The sequence below is a fragment of the Phoxinus phoxinus genome, assembly GCF_949152265.1.
Source record: "Phoxinus phoxinus genome assembly, chromosome: 15".
Lineage (NCBI taxonomy): Eukaryota > Metazoa > Chordata > Actinopteri > Cypriniformes > Leuciscidae > Phoxinus > Phoxinus phoxinus.
This window is the reverse complement of record NC_136890.1, coordinates 32,813,492-32,831,732: the sequence shown is the minus strand read 5'-3', so window position 1 is coordinate 32,831,732 and position 18,241 is coordinate 32,813,492. Positions and strand designations below refer to the sequence as shown.

Here is an 18,241-nt window from a genome sequence, read left to right as displayed (position 1 = left end):
TGCATTAAATTGGTTAAAAGTGACAAGTACAAATATTTATGTTACAAAATATTCTATTTCAAATAAATGCTGTTCTTTTGAACTTTCTATTCATCAAATAATCCTGAAAAATAAAATGTATCACGGTTTCTACAAACATATAAACTGTTTTCAACATCCATAATAATCATAAATGTTTATTGAGCAGCAAATCAGCATATTAAAATGATTTCTGAAGGATCATGTGACACTGAAGACTGAAGTAATGATGCTGAAAACTCAGCTTTGATCACAGGATATCAATTACATTTTAACATATATTCACAAAGTTAACAGTTATTTTAAATTGTAATAATATTTCACAGTTTTTACTGTATTTTTGATAAAATAAATGCAGCCTTGATGAGCAGAAGAGACTTCTTTAAATAACATTAGGCTATATACTGTATATGCTATTTTTTTTATATAATTATCCAGCGTTCTGAGAAAAATATAATTTTACCATTTTATTTTATAGGAAGGTTAGTTAGAAACTCCCCCAAAAAAGTCATGATATTTATGATTTCATGCGTTGATGATATTTGTAAAAAATAGTATATGATGAAAAAAATATACATTTTAAAAAAAGGTGATTAATCTTGTGTGTATTCAGTAATACATATATTTATTTATTTATTTATTTATGAGATTAATACAAATATAAAAAAAATACATTGCAAAAATGACAAATGTTAAGACTTTAGGTTTAAAATATTTTTATTATCTAGTCTTTATTTGCATTTGATCATTTACTGATACTAACGAGTTCAATAAATGTGTCTTTGTGAATCTTCCCCACCTGCCTGTAATTCCTCTCTGCCTGGCGAGCTTCTAATGCATATTTATTCCACATGAATCTCGCTCATGCTTCTTTTGTACGCTCTAAATTGTCCCGAGTCTCCCAACAATTGGTCCATTCAGGAGCGCTTGATTGGGTTTGCCTTCGGCCGGCGTGGGAGAGAGTCGAGCCGAGAGCATGAAAGGAGAAAACGCAAGGACGCACAAAGCCTGTTGTGTTGTTGTTTGTGAGACTATTTATTATAAGATTGTTAGTTTGAAGATGTGATGTGCAGCTTTTGGTTGCATTGATGATTGGAGTTTAGAGCAGTAATTCGTAATTCGTTAAAAAGTGGTGATTTGTGCATGCAAAACTTGCGGCTCAATATGTTGTGGTTGGTTGCTTTCTCTTATAAACTCTTCTCCTTCCTCTGTTTCGTCAGTGTTACTGTGGACACGAGGTGATTGTAGTTACTACAGTGATTGAACAAAGTACCACGGTCCCAGGAATGTTGTGTGTGAATGTGGCGGGTCGGGAGGGGGAGAATAAACCACACCGGCTCTGATAACAGAAGAACCGGACAATACTAAACCCTCTGATGACCCTGGACGCGTTTATTGCCTGTTTCAATGGTGCTTCATAAATAATAAGTAGATATTGTTGCAGACATTGAGAGTTCTTGGAATCAATGTGTGTGTTTGTTTATATCTTCAATGCTAAGAATAAAAAAAAATTAAAAAAAATTCTGCTCACCATTGGTTTGATCAAAATAACACAGTAAAATAAATAAATAAATAAATATTATTACAATTTAAAATAGCAGTTTTCTACGATAATATTGTTGTGCATTTAGTTGTTGTTGCTAGTTTGAGTTGAGAGACACATTTCATCATTATCACTATTACACTAATCTGTGTGTGCATTTTCCTTGAGACCCAAGCAAGTTGACTTATGAAACCATTTGTTTGTTATATTGCAATCGCATATCGCAAACGCAATATTGACCTCAATAATCGCAAATATGACATTTTCTCCAAATCGTGCAGGCCTAAAAAAAACTTTTCAACAGCAAAACTTTTGAACAGTAGTATGAAAAATAATACTACAAAAAAATTACAAATATGACTCTTTTCACGCACACACACACACACACACACACAAGCTATTTGAATTACGAGGACTCATGAAATGTCCTCATAAACCACGTTTAAGTTGTAATACCAGTGTAATACACGTCATTATACACATTTTTGACCTCATAAATCACATAAACGAACACACACACCTTACACAATTAACCTTTAATTTCCCTTCGATTTCTTGTAATATATTGATCTGACCTTATAAAACCCATTGAACGGATATTATTGAAACTGTAATCTATCTGTGGTGTCGGACATTTTCACAAATGTCACTAGTTTTGATATTCTATTCCAGTTAAGTAGTTTCTTCAGCACAAGCACGTATTAAAAATGCTCGTAAGTATGTTTGAGATAGTAAATGCCACAGGCTCTCTGAGACCCAAGCAGAGCACAGGGTTATGGTTTGGGTTAGTCTATTTAATTTGCTTTAAAGTTTGTGATGTGTGACCTGACTTAGACAAACGTGTACGAGTGTAAGCAAACATGTATGCAGTTTGTTTTAGTCCCAGACCATGAAACATGAACATTAGTCACACACTAATGCCACTCCTTAGTGCGGTATGAAGTGTGTGTGTGAGAGAGAGAGTGTTTGTGTGCGTGTGTCTGTGCGTGCGTGTGTGTGTGTGTGTGAAGAAGGATTAGGAACAGATGCTGGCGTTGGCGATAAGCCACATTACTGCTCTCTGAACGTTTCGTAGAGGGAGATGTCTGCTCTGGTTCTGTTCTGAAACTCAGATGTGTGTTTATATTCACCGAATCCATGATGACACACAGTTTTAATATCATTATGCAGGTTTATTTTGTCCAGCTGCTTGCAAATCCACTCAAACTTGAATTTACATGGCATTGTTTCTATGTTTTTAGTGTGAACACGTTGCTATGCAGTTGCATACTGTTAACATTAATGTAACATTTCTAATTCAAAGCCATCTGATGCCTTTGCGGTTTTCTGAATCATATTATTAGACATATATTTGCATAGCAGATGGTCAGAAGCTCATGAATATTCAGTGCTGTTTGTTCATGGTTCTCTTTACTTTCTCAAAGACAATCATGAGTTTCTGTGCTTGTGTTTGTGTGTATATTTGTAGTGTTGGGTTCGAGTCCACCTTATACGAGTCTGAGTCTTTAACCAATCGAGTCTCGAGTCGAAAATAACGAACTAATCTTGAATAAACAACATCAGAAGGTATGTTAAATGAACTAACATGTTGCATTTACCTCAGAAAAGACATTCATTAGACACTAAACTCATTAGTTAGCTAAAAAATGTACTTCATAAATAAATGCACATGTTATTGATGCCTTCATTATTTAATGTATATGTATTTAATGGATTATGTAAAACACGTTTTTATTACAGCCACCGTTTAAATGTTTATATTTCTACAACGAATTGGAGTAGAAACATAATTACTTATAGTTGTTGATTTAAAAACTGCGTTATGTACAATGTAAATGTCTACATGACGCAACTCGGCTTTTATTTGAATGTTAATTATTAGGCCTAAATCAATTTGATACATTTATTATTAAGTAAACGTTAAATTTTTGGGCTAAATGAAAACTAAAGTTTCAGTAAAAACATTTTTTTTCGATGCATGACTAGTAGAAACAGAAACCGGCAGCGTTGTGTCAATCATTGACCACATGTAATATAATATCATGTGAATATCCTTCACATTATAACTACACAATCCAGAAAGGCTGTTATATTGAAACTATTCCCTTCGGTTTAGTTGAGGACTATGAGGTTTGATTGATCCCAGTTTCCCTTGCCTTTGAAGGTCTGGATCATTTTCAGTTGCAAACGGCCTCGAACTCTTTACTACACGACCAGCCATTACAAACAGACCCACAGCGTGAAACATTAGCAGAGACTCGATGTCACAACCAACATCAACATATCATCAGCGTTCAGTCTGGATCCGACTTGAGCGTGTGTCTGAAATAACAGTCCCGAATCTTTGTTCTCTCGCCCACAGAGAAGAAGTCCACGAGAACGCCGTTCGTTGGAGGAAGAGGTTCTCCTTTGTATGCAAAATGAGCGCCAACCCCAACACGGGCGTTCTGGACCCCTGTGTGTGTCGCGTCTCTGTGAGGAAGGTAGGATGAATTCGTTAAGGATTGGTCTCGTTAAAGTGAGGTTAAATTTGAGGTCTTAAAAGGATTGTTCGGCCAAAATTGATATTAAACCCATGATTTACTCCCCCTCAAGCCGTTCGAGATGCATATGTCAATCATTTTTCAGACGAACACATTTTCAGTTATTTTAGAAAATGTCTTAGATCTTTCAGTGGTTATAATGTCAAGTTATGGGGACCAACTCCTTCAAGTCCCAAAAATGTGCATGCATCCTTCACACAAGTAATCCATCCGGCTCCAGGGGGATAAACCAAGGCCTTCTGTGGGTAATCCGTGCGGTTTTGTCGTAAAAATATACATATTTAAAACTTTATAAATTAAAATAACTGGCTTCCGGGAACGGCCGACGCAGCGTAGGAAGCGTTGTGACGTAGAACAAACGCGACAGCGCAGCCAGAGAGCAGAGCAAAACAAAAAACGTGTATTTAAAAGAAAATGTCGGAGGATTTCGATATTAGAGAAGAGGATATTGGCTGCATCCTAATTCGCATACTATCCGTCCTAAATAGTATTCGAAAGTAGAATTAGTACGTCCCAAATCGTAGTGTGTTGAAATAAGTGTTCCAAAGATACCCGGATGGTCTACTATTTCCGGTCAGAATCCGAAGTGCAGATCGATGCATACTCTAACGGCTAATATTGCCCATAATCCATCGCGCGTTGGGCGAGGATTCGGTTCGAACTACAAACACGTGTGAAAAGTGTTTAAAAAAAACTACAGACATGGAGGACGCGCGAGTCCGGCGTTATGTAGAGAGGTTTAGATAAAGGGGTTTGAGTGATTAATTATCAGTATCTAACCTGACGAAAATGTATTTATTCAATGTTGTCTACATTATATTGCATCTGCAGCAGCATTGTGAACTTTTGTAAAGACACGTTTAGCCATTAACTTTTAAATGCATCATTATATTCAAATTGCAAACACACGAGGAGAGTCTCCGCATGAAAGACCCGCGACTGGCAGATCAACGTGCGACTACATCTCTCTCTGAAACGGTAGGAAATTAGATTAGATTGAATGGAGGATTTTAACTGTGACGAGATGATTGACAGGGCAGTTTACTGACAGGATGCACGCGACAGATCTGTCCGTTAAAGATGAGGAAGTAGTATGTCTCAAAGCTTTTTTGCTACACACTCAAAAGTATATACTTTTTCTTCACAAAAAGAGTACATACTTTTAGGTCGTAGTATAAGTAGGCGAATTGGGACCCAGCCATTGAGTTCTACGTTCTACGTCACGACGCTTCCTACGCTACGTCCTACGTCATACGCCGGCAACCATCTCCCGTGAACGGCCGTCGACCGTTGCCGGAAGCCAGTTATTTTAATTTATAAAGTTTTAAATATGTATATTTTTACGACAAAACCGCACGGATTACCCTCAGAAGGCCTTCGTTTATCCCCCTGGAGCCAGATGGATTACTTTTGTAAAGGATGCATGCACATTTTTGGGACTTGAAGGAGGTGGACCGACCCCATAACTTGACATTATAACCACTGAAAGATCTAAGAAATTTTCTAAAATAACTGAAAATGTGTTCGTCTGAAAAATGATTGACATATGCATCTCGAACGGCTTGAGTGGGAGTAAATCATGGGTTTAATATAATTTTTGGCCGAACTATCCCTTTAACTCCCGCATGACTTTTGGCCGGAAAGCACGCCGAGTTTGAGTTGGAACTAAAATGAAAGGCATCACATGTTGTCAGCTTGAAGTGTTGCTTATGAAGCGTGTGTTTGGGTGAGGTTGTGTTTAGGTATGTCGGGATAAACATCGATGCCGTTTAGTGCGTCTCACTGTCCCGTCACTGAACTTTACACTCTTCCTGTTTTCATTACAGGAACTCAAAGGAGGAAAAACATATTCAAAGGTGAGTGAAAGCATCCACATCTTTCCTTTCTGTACATTTATATATAGAACTAAGCAATTTAACATTTAAAGGTTCACACAAACTATTTATGCTTGAAGAATGAATAATACTTTTGTGAAAGCTCTTTAATGATGTTCTCATGAGATAAAGACTCTAGTGAAGGTACACTACTTTTTAAAAATAAATAATTTAATACTTTTATTCAGCAAGGATGCATTTAAATGGATCAAAAGTGCCAGTAAAGACATTTATAATGTTAAAAAATTTCCACAAAATTATGAAACGGCACAACTGTTTTCAACATTGATAATAATCATAAATGTTTCTTGAACAGCAAATCATCATATTAGAATGATATAAATACAATTTTTAATATGAACATAGAAAACCTTTCTTTAAATTGTAATACTATTTCAAAATTTCCTGTACTTTTGATCAAATAAGTGCAGTCTTGGGCTATGTTTACACGGAAACGATCTGAAGAGAAAACGCAAAAGTGGCGTTACGTTATCACTTTTTATTCTGCGTTTAGAGCGTTATGGGGGGGAAATCTGCGTGCATATGGTGACGCAAAAGTGTGTGAAATTCGATGTAGTGTGCACTCCAGACGGCTAGGTGGCGATGTGAAGCACTGAAAGTGAAAGAGCCGCTGACACTGTTTTTCATGTTTAATACGTTAAAGCTGCTGCTTTAACCCTCGGTGCTCTTCGCGTGTCGCTCAGAATTATTAATTGTTTTGTCAATGAAATTAATGCTATATTTTAGTTTGATAATATTTTGTTATTTTCCCGTACTGGCACATTCCTGTGATGTAAACGCGTACGCGACGCCTTCACTGTCTAACAGACTTTTGCGTTTTTTACCCTTTAGACGGGAACGCGATGGTGGAGCGTTTTTAAGATTTCCACTCTGGAGGGTGGTTTCACTTTTTTGCGTTTTTAAGCCCCAAAAACACCGTCGCCGTGTAAACGAAAGGCACATCCAATAAAATATTTTTACGTTTTCACCCGCGAGCGTTCTCGTGTAAACAGGGCCTTGGTGAGCAGAAGAAACTTCCTTCAAAAACATTTAAAAAAAATGATACCAACAGTAGTTTATATTTGGGATGTACTAATACCAGTATCGGTATCAGGCCCGATACTGCACTTGTGTACTCTTAATCATTTAAATGCTCCAAAGAATGAATAAAATAAAAATTAATTTAATAAAGGGTCTATAAAGTGCTGTGTACATTTGAAATCAAGCATTAAAATGGCAAATCAAATTTACACAATACTTCAATTTTCATTGGTCATTGAGTTGAAATACTCTCAGTTTTGTCCTCGAGACGCTGAATCCCCATTAAAATCTCAAATTTTATCATTTGCGTGTCATGTGAAAGGACCTTTACAAGGTGTAGTTGGAGTCACTTTACAAACCTTTCAGCATTATTGTGTACAGGAGTCACTAACCTCACCATGTTGTAAACACATTTGTCTGGATGTCACAAGATTTACACGCTCGTTATGATGCCATGGTCATTTGACCGCAGTCTTCAGGCATGTGACGCTTATCTTACATAAGCAATGCTTATTACTGCTCACATAAAAGACCATTCAAAGTCGTGGCCGGACCCGGCGTTACTCATATAAGTGCTCTAGATAGCACACAAAGGTGGGGAATGTTTCATTCTTCAGCAGTTAATCGACTTCTCCTTGTGCTTTCCCTGCAGCAGGGCTAAGTTAGGATTTCCCTGATCTAAAAATACTCGTGAAGGGCTCTTTAAATGCATGCATCTGGTAGCAGTAGGTGTTCAGGGAAATGAACCCTGGGGGATCCAGAGACCTGACAATAAGTCAACAGGATGTTTAACCATCAGCCCTCTACTAAACATTCACGGAAAGCTCAGTGCCGTTTCATTTGTGTCGAAGTACCAACTTAAAGGATTAGTTCGCCCAAAAATGAAAATTCAGTTAGTAATTACTCACCCTCATGTTGTTCCAACCATGTAAGTCTTTCGTTCTTCTTCGGATCACAAATTAAGATATTTTTGATGAAATCTGAAGGTAGTCTCACTCCTCCATATGCTTTCAGAGGGACCCAAACTCGCCGGCCCAGAATAGTTATTAAAACATTGTTACAATAGTCCAAGTGACTACAGTGGCTCAGACGCGCTGCGCTAAAACACTACGTGAACTAACTTGAGGCCCAGAGAAAAGGAAATGAATAGTGGAATAAAGTCGTTATTTTTGTTGTTTTTCCGCACATAAAGTATTGTCGTCGCATGATAAACTTAATGCAGAGCCACTGTAGTCACTTGGACTATTGTAACGATGTTTAAATAACTATTCTGGGCCGGCGAGTTTGGGTCCTTCTGAAAGCCTATGGAGGAGTGAGTCTGCCTTCAGATTTCATCAAAAATATCTTAATTTGTGATCCGAAGATGAACGAAAGACTTACATGGTTGGAACAACATGAGGGAGAGTAATTACTGACTGAATTTTCATTTTTGGGTGAACTAACCCTTTAATGAATGTGCTGTAAGTTGCTCTAGTTGAGAAAATGTATGTTAATTGAACCAGGCATATATAAGTTTAGACTCACATGAGACTTAAAATTTTTAACTGTTGCACAATAAAACAGAAAATGGAAAAAAGAAGGAAAAAAGTACATACTTTTATTAAGCAAGGATGCATTAAATTGATAAAGAAGTCACAGTAAAGGTATTTATATTTCAAATAAATGCTGTTCTATTCGTTGAAGAATCCTGAAATAAATCATTCAAGATTTCCACAAACATATTAACTGTTTTCAACATTGATAATAATAATCAATAAATGTTTCTTAAGCATCAAATCAGCATATTAATAGATTCATTTCTGAAGGATCATGTGACACTGAAGACTGGAGTAATGATGCTAAAAATTCAGCTTTGATCACAGGAATAAATTACACTTTACTATATATTCACATAGAAAACAGATATTTTAAATTGAAATATTATTTCACATTATTTCTATTTTTACTGTATTTTTGATCAAATAAATGCGAGCAAAAGAGACTTCTTTAGTCAAATCTTACTGAGGAAGTAGAATATTTAGTGTTTTCTGTCACATTATCTGGGAAACACATTCGTTTTGTCATCACTGTGAAATTCCAGTATGGACAGATTCGGTATTCCCCTGTAGCACAGTTCAATCTTATAATCATATTAGTTATGAAAAGGCACATGTTCCACAAACTGTTTGGCTGAGAAAGAGCAGGAGAGAGTTCACAGCAGAACAAGCCTGACGTGCTCCATACCACTGCCAAACTATAATCAGCACATATTTCACATTTGCTGTGCATGATGGGAATCCTGTGCTTATAAACAAAAGCGAATGTCGACCGTGTCTGTATGTGTCTGATCTTCCCAGCTGGGCTTTGCTGATCTGAACATGGCAGAGTTTGCTGGTTCAGGCTCCACCGCGCGCTGCTGTCTGCTGGAGGGATACGACACCAAGAACACACGCCAGGACAACTCCATCCTGAAGGTCAGAGGTCAAACTAGCTGTACTGCATCATTCCTGCAACTCTTCCTAATTAGAAACAATATTTTCTAGCAGGTATAGACAAAGATATACAATTACATGTGTCAACAATTGCAACAAGGACAACAAATACATAAAGAAATAATAAATAAATAAACATTTTTAAATCAAGCCAACAGGGGTGCAAATACAAGGGACAGTAGACAGAAAAATAAGTAAATAAGAAAGAAAGTAAACTTTTAGAAATCGATAGCACTGGGTTTGTAAACATGTTTGTGATTGTATGCACATTTCTGCTCTCTCCTACAAGATTTATTAGTCGTGGTTATGCAATATTCCTGAAACCGAGCTCCATCTTGCCCCACAAATATTGAGGTCTAAGGTTGCAACTTAAGCAAGCATACTCCTTAATGTTAAATTGATCTGTAAAAATAAAATATGTTCTTTCCCGTCCAAATGAAGGTGACCATTGGAATGACCCTCTTATCTGGAGATCCGTGTTTTAAAACGTGAGTGTCACTTTTCACTGTCTGCTGCTGTAATGTGGGCTCTGTCGCCCCCTTTAGGCTTATAAATGACAATACAACACGCAAAAATGAGTTTGTGACTGATTTAATGAGTGTCTGAAATTTGTTTTTGTGTAATTAGTGCACCAAGCTCTGCCAAATGTATATCTGTGGCCGGCCGAGACTCTTCCCTGCAGCTGGACTGTAAAGGAGAAGGAACAGCCGAAGCTTTGCTCAGTAAACACAGGCCCTCTATCCTCGGCTCTGGTAAAAGTCATGTTATTAAAGGTGTATTTCATAACAGTAATTTATTTGTCAGAAGCAATAGGATTAATAAATAAGCAGGTCAGTTAAAAATTAAATTATATATTTATTTGGTACTCCAAGGTGCTTCATCATCATGGCACATGTCCTCATGTTTAACATGTTTATTATTAATTTTCAGTAGTTTATTGTGGGTTTAAAAAATGCTTAATGGGTCCTATTTTGCCTAATTAACATTTAATTTGATGAAATTTGCACTATTGAACTAATCTGAATCTACACTGAACTGTCTTCTCAATAATTGAGGTCTTTTCATAACTAATAAACATTCACACTGTTATTATTGTTGAACTAATGACGCTTTTTAAAGCTGCTTTTCATTTCATAATTGAAGAATTTTGCAACATTAATACTGTTATTTTCTTGTTTATTACTGTGAAGCTGCTTTGAAACAATCTGTATTGTATAAAGCGCTATAGAAATAAATGTGACTTGACATGGCTTGAGTAGTTCTATAATCTTTATTTTGTCTTTTTTGTTTTCCTTTAGCTCTTCCCGACGAGGTGGATCGGAGTCAGAGTCCCGATGAATCGTTTCACACGGGTCATTCACGCAACTCAAGTTATGCCAGTCAGCAGAGCAAACTATCAGGTGTGTGTGTGTGTGTGTGTGTGTCAGTGAATTCTGTACTTTTCTTGCGTGTCGTCGCCAGTTGCTGATTCAGGAAGTGCGCCCACAGCATCCTGTCTTTTTTTCCATGCTTTAGGTCCCTGCTCTTCCCACACGCTGCTATTGTGTGGGAATGTTTTTCTAACATACTCCCACTGACACTTCAGGAGTGCAAAAACAGACTCATGAATCTCATCAGTGTGTTTGTGTACTTTTGAAGCTAATTATTGCTGCATGATAATTCACTCGACATGCAATGTCTGTGTTTGTTACGACAGGACCAGCTTTGCATTTAAGTTTCTTTTCAGACGTGATTTTGACTGATGATGATATCCTTCCAAAAAAAAAAAAAACATTGTCAAAGAGATCATTTCTTTTCATGCATATTTTATCATATTGTTTCACAGATTTGTAATAAGATCCCATTAGTTAATGCATCAACTATCATCAACTAATAATGAGCAATGCATTTGTTACAGTATTTAATAGTCTTTGTTTATGTTAGTTCATAAAAATACAGCTTTTCTCTGTTATTTCATGCCAGCTCAGGTTCATTAAATAATATTAGGATTTTAATAACATATTAGTAAATGTTGAACGTAACATGAACTAAAATGAATAAACACTTTAGAATTATTTCTTGTTAGCAAATGAAACCTTTCGAGACTCTCCTAAAGCCATCATCAAACAAACTTGCTCTCGACTACGACTTTAAATCCACAAAAAATCCATTGGCAGAACTTCATTTGGCAGAAGCTCAAATGCATGTTTTCATGGTTTACTATGCACAGTAACTTTCTTAACTTTTCATATGGAGGTTGAAGTGGTGCATGATGAAACCCTTGTTTATTGAGCATGCATGTGTGTAGTCTACTGACTCTCTCTGTCTGTCTGTGTGTGTGTGTGTGTGTGTGTTGTCCTATTGTTAGTTTGATTGCTTCTATTGCTCTCCTCATTTGTAGGTCGCTTTGGATAAAAATGCACATCATCAATTGTTGATTTAAGCAGATTAAGAAGGCCTTGTTCTTATTAAATGATTAAATGTAAATGTGTGTGTGTGTGTGCAGGCTACAGCACCGAACACTCCTGCTCCTCCAGTCTGTCTGATTTGACCCATCGCAGAAACACATCTACCGGCAGCAGCGTGAGCACAGACGTCCCTTCTGAGAGCGACACCCGTCCCGACCGGCCTCCACGACCCCCGCGGCCCATCTTACCCTCCAACAGACCTCCACGGTACGCCCGCGCCAGCCGGGCCTGAAATGGGAGATGCATTAATGGGAGATGCATTCTTATTAGACTAAACTGGGAAGGGTCACAGCACTAGTTGAAAAAATTAGAAAAAAATAAAAATTTTATTATTATTAACAAAAGCCTGAAATTTTCTTCTAAAATTAGCATTTTTATCAAGCTCGTATATTTAAAGGTGCATAGCGCAAGATTCTGAGTTTTTGCAGAACTATGCCACCTCTGGCGGCAAGCGAAACTGCAGCCAGAGATGTGCACGCTCATGGACCACAAGCAACACGCACGCTTGCACGAGCTGTTCATAACTGTTCATAACCAAAGGAGCATCAGCCGCAAATCTTTTGTTTACAATCATAATGTCTTCAGAGGTAATAAAGTTATAAATCTGCAAGTCATTTTAAATATGTGAAAGGAAAGGCAATTGAGTAAATTACACACTTATCTGTGAGGGAAAAACGGGGGTAGTAGAAAACTTCGTTTTTTATTTCCATCTATCTCCATGTTGAACTGTGTTATGTGTTTACTGTATCCACTTATGATTGTATTATTATGGAAACACGTTCATGAACAATATAAGTTGTTACTTTGTAAAAGCTCAAAGCTACAGTCGGTCAAAAAAGTACACTCAATTGTCTCAAGGTAATAAACAATTAAATGGCACTATGACGTTACCATAAAAGCCAAACAGGCTAATCCGCCGAAGATTTGAACTACAAGCAGGTCTCTTACAATCCATCTTCTACGGAGAATGCCGGCGAATACACAAACCTGCCAGACATCGCTATGTGAGCGTGCCGTGATTGCGCATGACGTCACGCCCAGTCTAAAATTCCGGCCCGAATCCCTCTTATTTATTTTACTTTACAGGATTATAGAGACAATCTCAGTGATCAGAGAAGGGCTCATTCAGCCCGTCAGGCAATTAAGTATGGGTTAGAAAACGGGTATTTTTAACATGAAAAGTTGCTTAATGCACCTTTAAGTTCAGTAATTTCACTTTATTGACAATTAATAGGCAATTTTCATTGCCATTAAAGTGAAATAACTGAACACAGGGTTCCTACGGGGTTTGGAAAAGTATGGAAAAGTATGGAAAAAAGAAAGCAGAGTATGGAAAAATATTTGCATTTCCAGACCATTGCCCCTGTTTAGTTTTCTATAATAGAAAATCTAATGAATTTAAAATAATAATAATAAAAAAATGCTGTGCATTGATTCACGAGTTCACACATACATGAAATCAGATATAGTAATTATCCCCTCTTTGACTGGGATAGAAAACCAGCCAAGAGGGAGGTGATGGGGTGGTGGAGGGATGCTGTGAAACTGTCATGATGGGACACAGGTGATACCGGCTTAAATCCACTTTTTGGGGTGAAAATACTGACATGGACTTTTGCACAGTAGTGTATATTATAAACTTTTTTGTGCCCTCGAGAAACTATTCACATGTGCACGTGAATTGTTTTGCATGCTTGCGCATTACAATTTCTGGTTTTATATATAACCTATGTCTACTGACACTACAGCAGAATATATAAATAACTGGCTTAAAATCATTTTTGGGGACTGAAAATACTAATTTTGCTTTGGAGATCTCCTACAAAAAACGCTTTCATTTATACATTGCACATCGCCACATTTTTCATGATTCTCACACAGGTTTGATGATTCAGTCTCTTTAAATCCCTCCTTTTCACGAGCCTACTCTGCTGTGATTGGTCTACCAATTACAGTGATTGTCGGAAGCCCACACCACTACTAAACCTACCCTAACCTACCCATGCGTGTCCTATGCACGTAAAAACTAATTCTCACGTATAAATTGCACGATAAACACAATAGGTGCTAGGGACGCATTTTGTGTGACCGGGTTGGTTACCCAGTGACGTGTAGCCGTCACGGAAGTCAAGTGGGATTCAAATTCCTGATGACTCGGTTTAGGTGGTTAAAAGTCGATTCTTTCTTTTGAGAAACAATAACTTAATTTATTGCGTGCTCTTTCATTTGCATACCTTTGCAGAGAGCTGCATTACACATAGCATGAAAGGGAATATTTGAAAAAGCATAATAGGGGCAATTTTAATATGGTCTGAAAATCTACAGAGAAGATTTGAAATTTGAGTCTGGAAAAGTATGGAATTTTGAAATGGAAAATGTGTAGGAACCCTGTGAACATAAACATACAAGCTTGATAATAATAATCATTCTAGAAGAAGATTTCAGATGGCACTTAGAGGCTTTTGCATCTGAAGTCTTCATATATAAACATGCGGCGACACACTGATGTATGTACTCATGAAATATTGTCCCTCCACTTGAAAGTCTGACAGTAAATGTAACTGGTATTTCCTTCTGTTTATTCCAGGAGGAAACAAGATTCGGTGGAGGATCAACCGACCTGGGTCAACGACACGCGCATAGACGCAGACGACATCGTGGAGAAGATCGTCCAGAGCCAGAACTTCTCTGACATCAGTAACAATGAAGGTGAGAGTTTCAGATCCCTCCGTCTCAGCTGATCCCATCACTGATCTGGGATGTATTTTACACTCATGGCTGCTTTGCACCAATAAAAATAAAGGCTTTAAACTTTGCCAGCTAAGCACGACTTTAAAAGTAAACTGCCTGTTACATTTTTTATAAATAAATGTGATTTAATAAAATTATTATCATTGCATATTTGCATTGAGTTCCATTTTTGTGTTTCCATCTTATATAATTTTTTATTTAAAAACGGATCCTTCAGTTTTGATGGAGGTAAATAAATCATAATGTACAAGTCATAATTATATATTAACATATTATTAGAATGTATTAAATAATCTATTCATTATTTATTCATCTGCACCAAAACTTGAACATAAAAAATAGAACAATACAAATATGCAAAAAATATCTACAATTATTTATTGTTGATTTGCATTGAGTTTTTCTTGTATTCTTGACTTGTATCGTTCAGTTTTGATGCAGGTATATAATATACAAATATGTATATATATATCTGTGAGAGTGTGTGTGTGTGTGTGTTAAATAAATTATAATCATAATTATATATTTGAATTTATTATTAATTTATCTGCATCAAAACTGTGAATAAAAAATAAATAAAATGCAAATAAAACTCAAAAATGAAAATTATTTTTGGTAGATTATCAAAAATGAATTCCATTATTGTATGTAATTTTTTATTGCATTTATGCACGTTATTTATTTTTAATGTAATAAAATGTCAACAAAATCCGTTTTCAAGTGCGGCCAGCAGATGCATTCGAGACGTGTGTTAGTTCCAGGTGTGTTGTGGCCACACACTCACTCCTCTGTTCTGTCGTGTGTGTTCAGACAGTAACCTGAGGCTGTTTGTGAGCCGAGACGGAACCACAGCGCTGAGCGGGATCCAGCTGGGGAACAGGTGATTCAACACACACACACACACACACACACACACACACACACACACACACACACACACACACTGGAACTGGGTTCGTTCTGCTGTTGCAAAAACAAAACAAAAAAAAACCTACTGATCAAACTCTGTATTGTGTTCGCAGGGTCTCTGCTGGTGTGTATGAGCCAGTCGTCATTGAAAGCCATTAGATTTATTCCCACTGTGTGTCTTGTTCTGGCACTGGAACAATCACACAAACTCTGATCTATTCAAAATCACCTCCTGCATTTTCATTTTCTTAAAAAATGTTGAAGTGCCAAAACCACTGCAGATGCCAGATCCAAACCACTGCACTGGACACATTACAAGGTTTTTCACCGACTGCATGTATGTTGTCTACTTACAGCTGCTTTTACATGTGATATGTCCTTGTCTTGAGTTTACACATCTGTTTATTTTTGTGAGTCTGATGGCACGTTTATAATTTGCGCCGAACACTAAGTTTTGACATGAACGGGCTCTTTTAAGGCCTGTGATAATGCGTGACGTGGGCTTCTCCTGGAGTATCAGCCGGTCTGAATGCTGTGAAAGGACCAGAGATGCTCTCTGACCCACTGGACGTCTCGTCTCTCGTCTCGTCTCTTGTTTTTCTGTGTTGCTGTGCAGCACAAAACTCCCTCCCTACAGATTCTAGTGTTATAAAAAACAGTTTAATGCACTTTACAGGACAATCTCATGAAAACACGTCCAGGTCACGTAGTACCTCAAAATCTAAATGACAAAAATGTTTATTTTCCACAAAGAAAATTACTATTTTTAGGATCATTAAGATATTTTTGGATGGTAACATCAATGATAATTGAGCATTTTTGTAATTCAAATTTTTTATTCATTATTTTTTTGCTGTTTTTCATTGTATTGCAATATATATTTTCAGTTAGCATAAATGCATAGGCAGTACAAAAAATATTACCTACAAATACATTTGATATATATATATATATTGCATTACGACATTTGAGGTAATCTGCTTTATCATAAAGAATAACGTCACAAATCTACTAATAATAGTCTTTTTTTTCCAGATTTTGGGATAAAATATGACTTGGACGTTTCTTGAAAGATTTCATGACATTCACTTGTACGCCCAAATACCCCCAAACTGCTAAATACTGAATACATAACATTTCTAAATTCACTACAAGAAATTACTTTTATACTCAATTTCTTTTTTTTGTCTTGTTTTCCAGCACAAATATTTAAACACTCTTAAATCAAGATACATTTACTGGAGAAGCTAAATTAATAATAAGTCTTCATTAATGAAAAATGTATCGGAATGAAATTAGTTTATGCTTTAAAAAGAGATTTTTTTTTCCCATTTTAATTTTCCATTTTATTTTTCTGACCCCACTGGCAGATTTTTGTTCTTGTTTTAAGCACAAACTCACTTCATTTTGACACATTTCTCAATAAACAGGACATAATATTTTTAGTAATTTTGCTTCTCCAGTAAATGTATCTTGATTTAAGAATGTTTAGATATTTGTGCTGGAAAAAATGGCAAAAATACTGAGTAAGAAAGTAAATTTTTAGCAGTGTACAACTTCTATAAGAGCATAATAGTCTCAATTTGTTCAGATATACAATTTTAGTATCTATGCTGGTTTATGTACAGTAACGTTCGTCTTTACTGTCATTATTAAAGTGAGTTTCGTCTGCTCTTGAGATCATTAAACTGAGCTCACAGGCTAATCTTTCCCATACAGAACCAGCTGGCTGGTTACTTTCCTTCACTAAAAATCGCTTGAGACAAATTGTGCCGGAGTTTTGCAGTAGACAGATGCTTTTGTTGAAGATGAAAGTGTGTTTTGTGTTTCTCAAGTGCACTTGATAAACTGTGATCGACTCTTTCGGTGCTGCTCATATGAACTGAGTGCTTGTCGAAATCTGAATTCAAAGCACATGAGTTTCTTTAATTGTTTTTAAAGCTTTCAAACCGTTCTCGTTTATTCTAATGAGAATACACTCGCATTAATTGTAGCGCTTCAGCATGTTGGCGTGCTAAATCACGACCACAGCATAAAGATAAGCACTAAACAATACTGGATCTTCCAAGCAGAATGACGTTCATCCGTTCAGCACCAAACACAGCTCTTTAACTGAGCACAAAATGCACAAGCCCTTCATATCTCTTGCAAATAAGCTAACGTTTGAATGCTATATTAATAAAATAGACCTATAACTTAATAAATCTCTGTAATTTCAATGAAATTCACTTGTGGTTCTATATGTAGCGCACTATTTTTGTGAATCTCAAATGTGCTTTTAATCAATAAATTTTAAGAAACTTTCACCCATTCTGCTTTGTTGTCACGTCATTATAGAGGATGCGATATTAATCCTCCACATTATTTTCACTAATTAGCATTGTCTGATTAACAGAAGGTTTTTCCTGCCTGTGACTCTCTAAAAGGTTAAACAAACAAAAAAAGAGTCCTTTTGGTTATTAAATATTGTGTAACGAGTTGATGTACATTACCATTTAAAAGTTTGGGGTCTGTAACTTTTTTTTACAGAAGTCTCTTCTGTTTATTTGATCAAAAACACTGAAATATTGTGAAATATTATCACAATTTAAATTAATAGTCTTCTATCTGAATAAATAGTCAAATTAAATTTATATCCTGTGAT

The 18,241-nt window shown here is 36.4% G+C and overlaps 1 protein-coding gene across 2 annotated transcripts in view; it reads left to right on the top strand.

Moving 5' to 3' along the window:
* eeig1a (estrogen-induced osteoclastogenesis regulator 1a) overlaps positions 1-18,241 on the top strand; it is a 38,984-nt gene that overhangs the window by 19,065 nt on the left and 1,678 nt on the right. For both annotated transcript variants that reach the window (XM_079636550.1, XM_079636549.1), the window contains exons 3-12: positions 3,924-4,044; positions 5,931-5,960; positions 9,356-9,472; positions 9,932-9,978; positions 10,118-10,242; positions 10,789-10,890; positions 11,976-12,144; positions 14,525-14,646; positions 15,499-15,568; positions 15,711-18,241. The exon at positions 15,711-18,241 is cut by the window's right edge and continues 470 nt beyond it. In XM_079636550.1, coding sequence (XP_079492676.1) covers positions 3,924-4,044; positions 5,931-5,960; positions 9,356-9,472; positions 9,932-9,978; positions 10,118-10,242; positions 10,789-10,890; positions 11,976-12,144; positions 14,525-14,646; positions 15,499-15,568; positions 15,711-15,756 — 949 coding nt within the window. In that variant the 3' untranslated portion in view covers positions 15,757-18,241. The remainder of the gene's footprint in view (positions 1-3,923; positions 4,045-5,930; positions 5,961-9,355; positions 9,473-9,931; positions 9,979-10,117; positions 10,243-10,788; positions 10,891-11,975; positions 12,145-14,524; positions 14,647-15,498; positions 15,569-15,710) is intronic.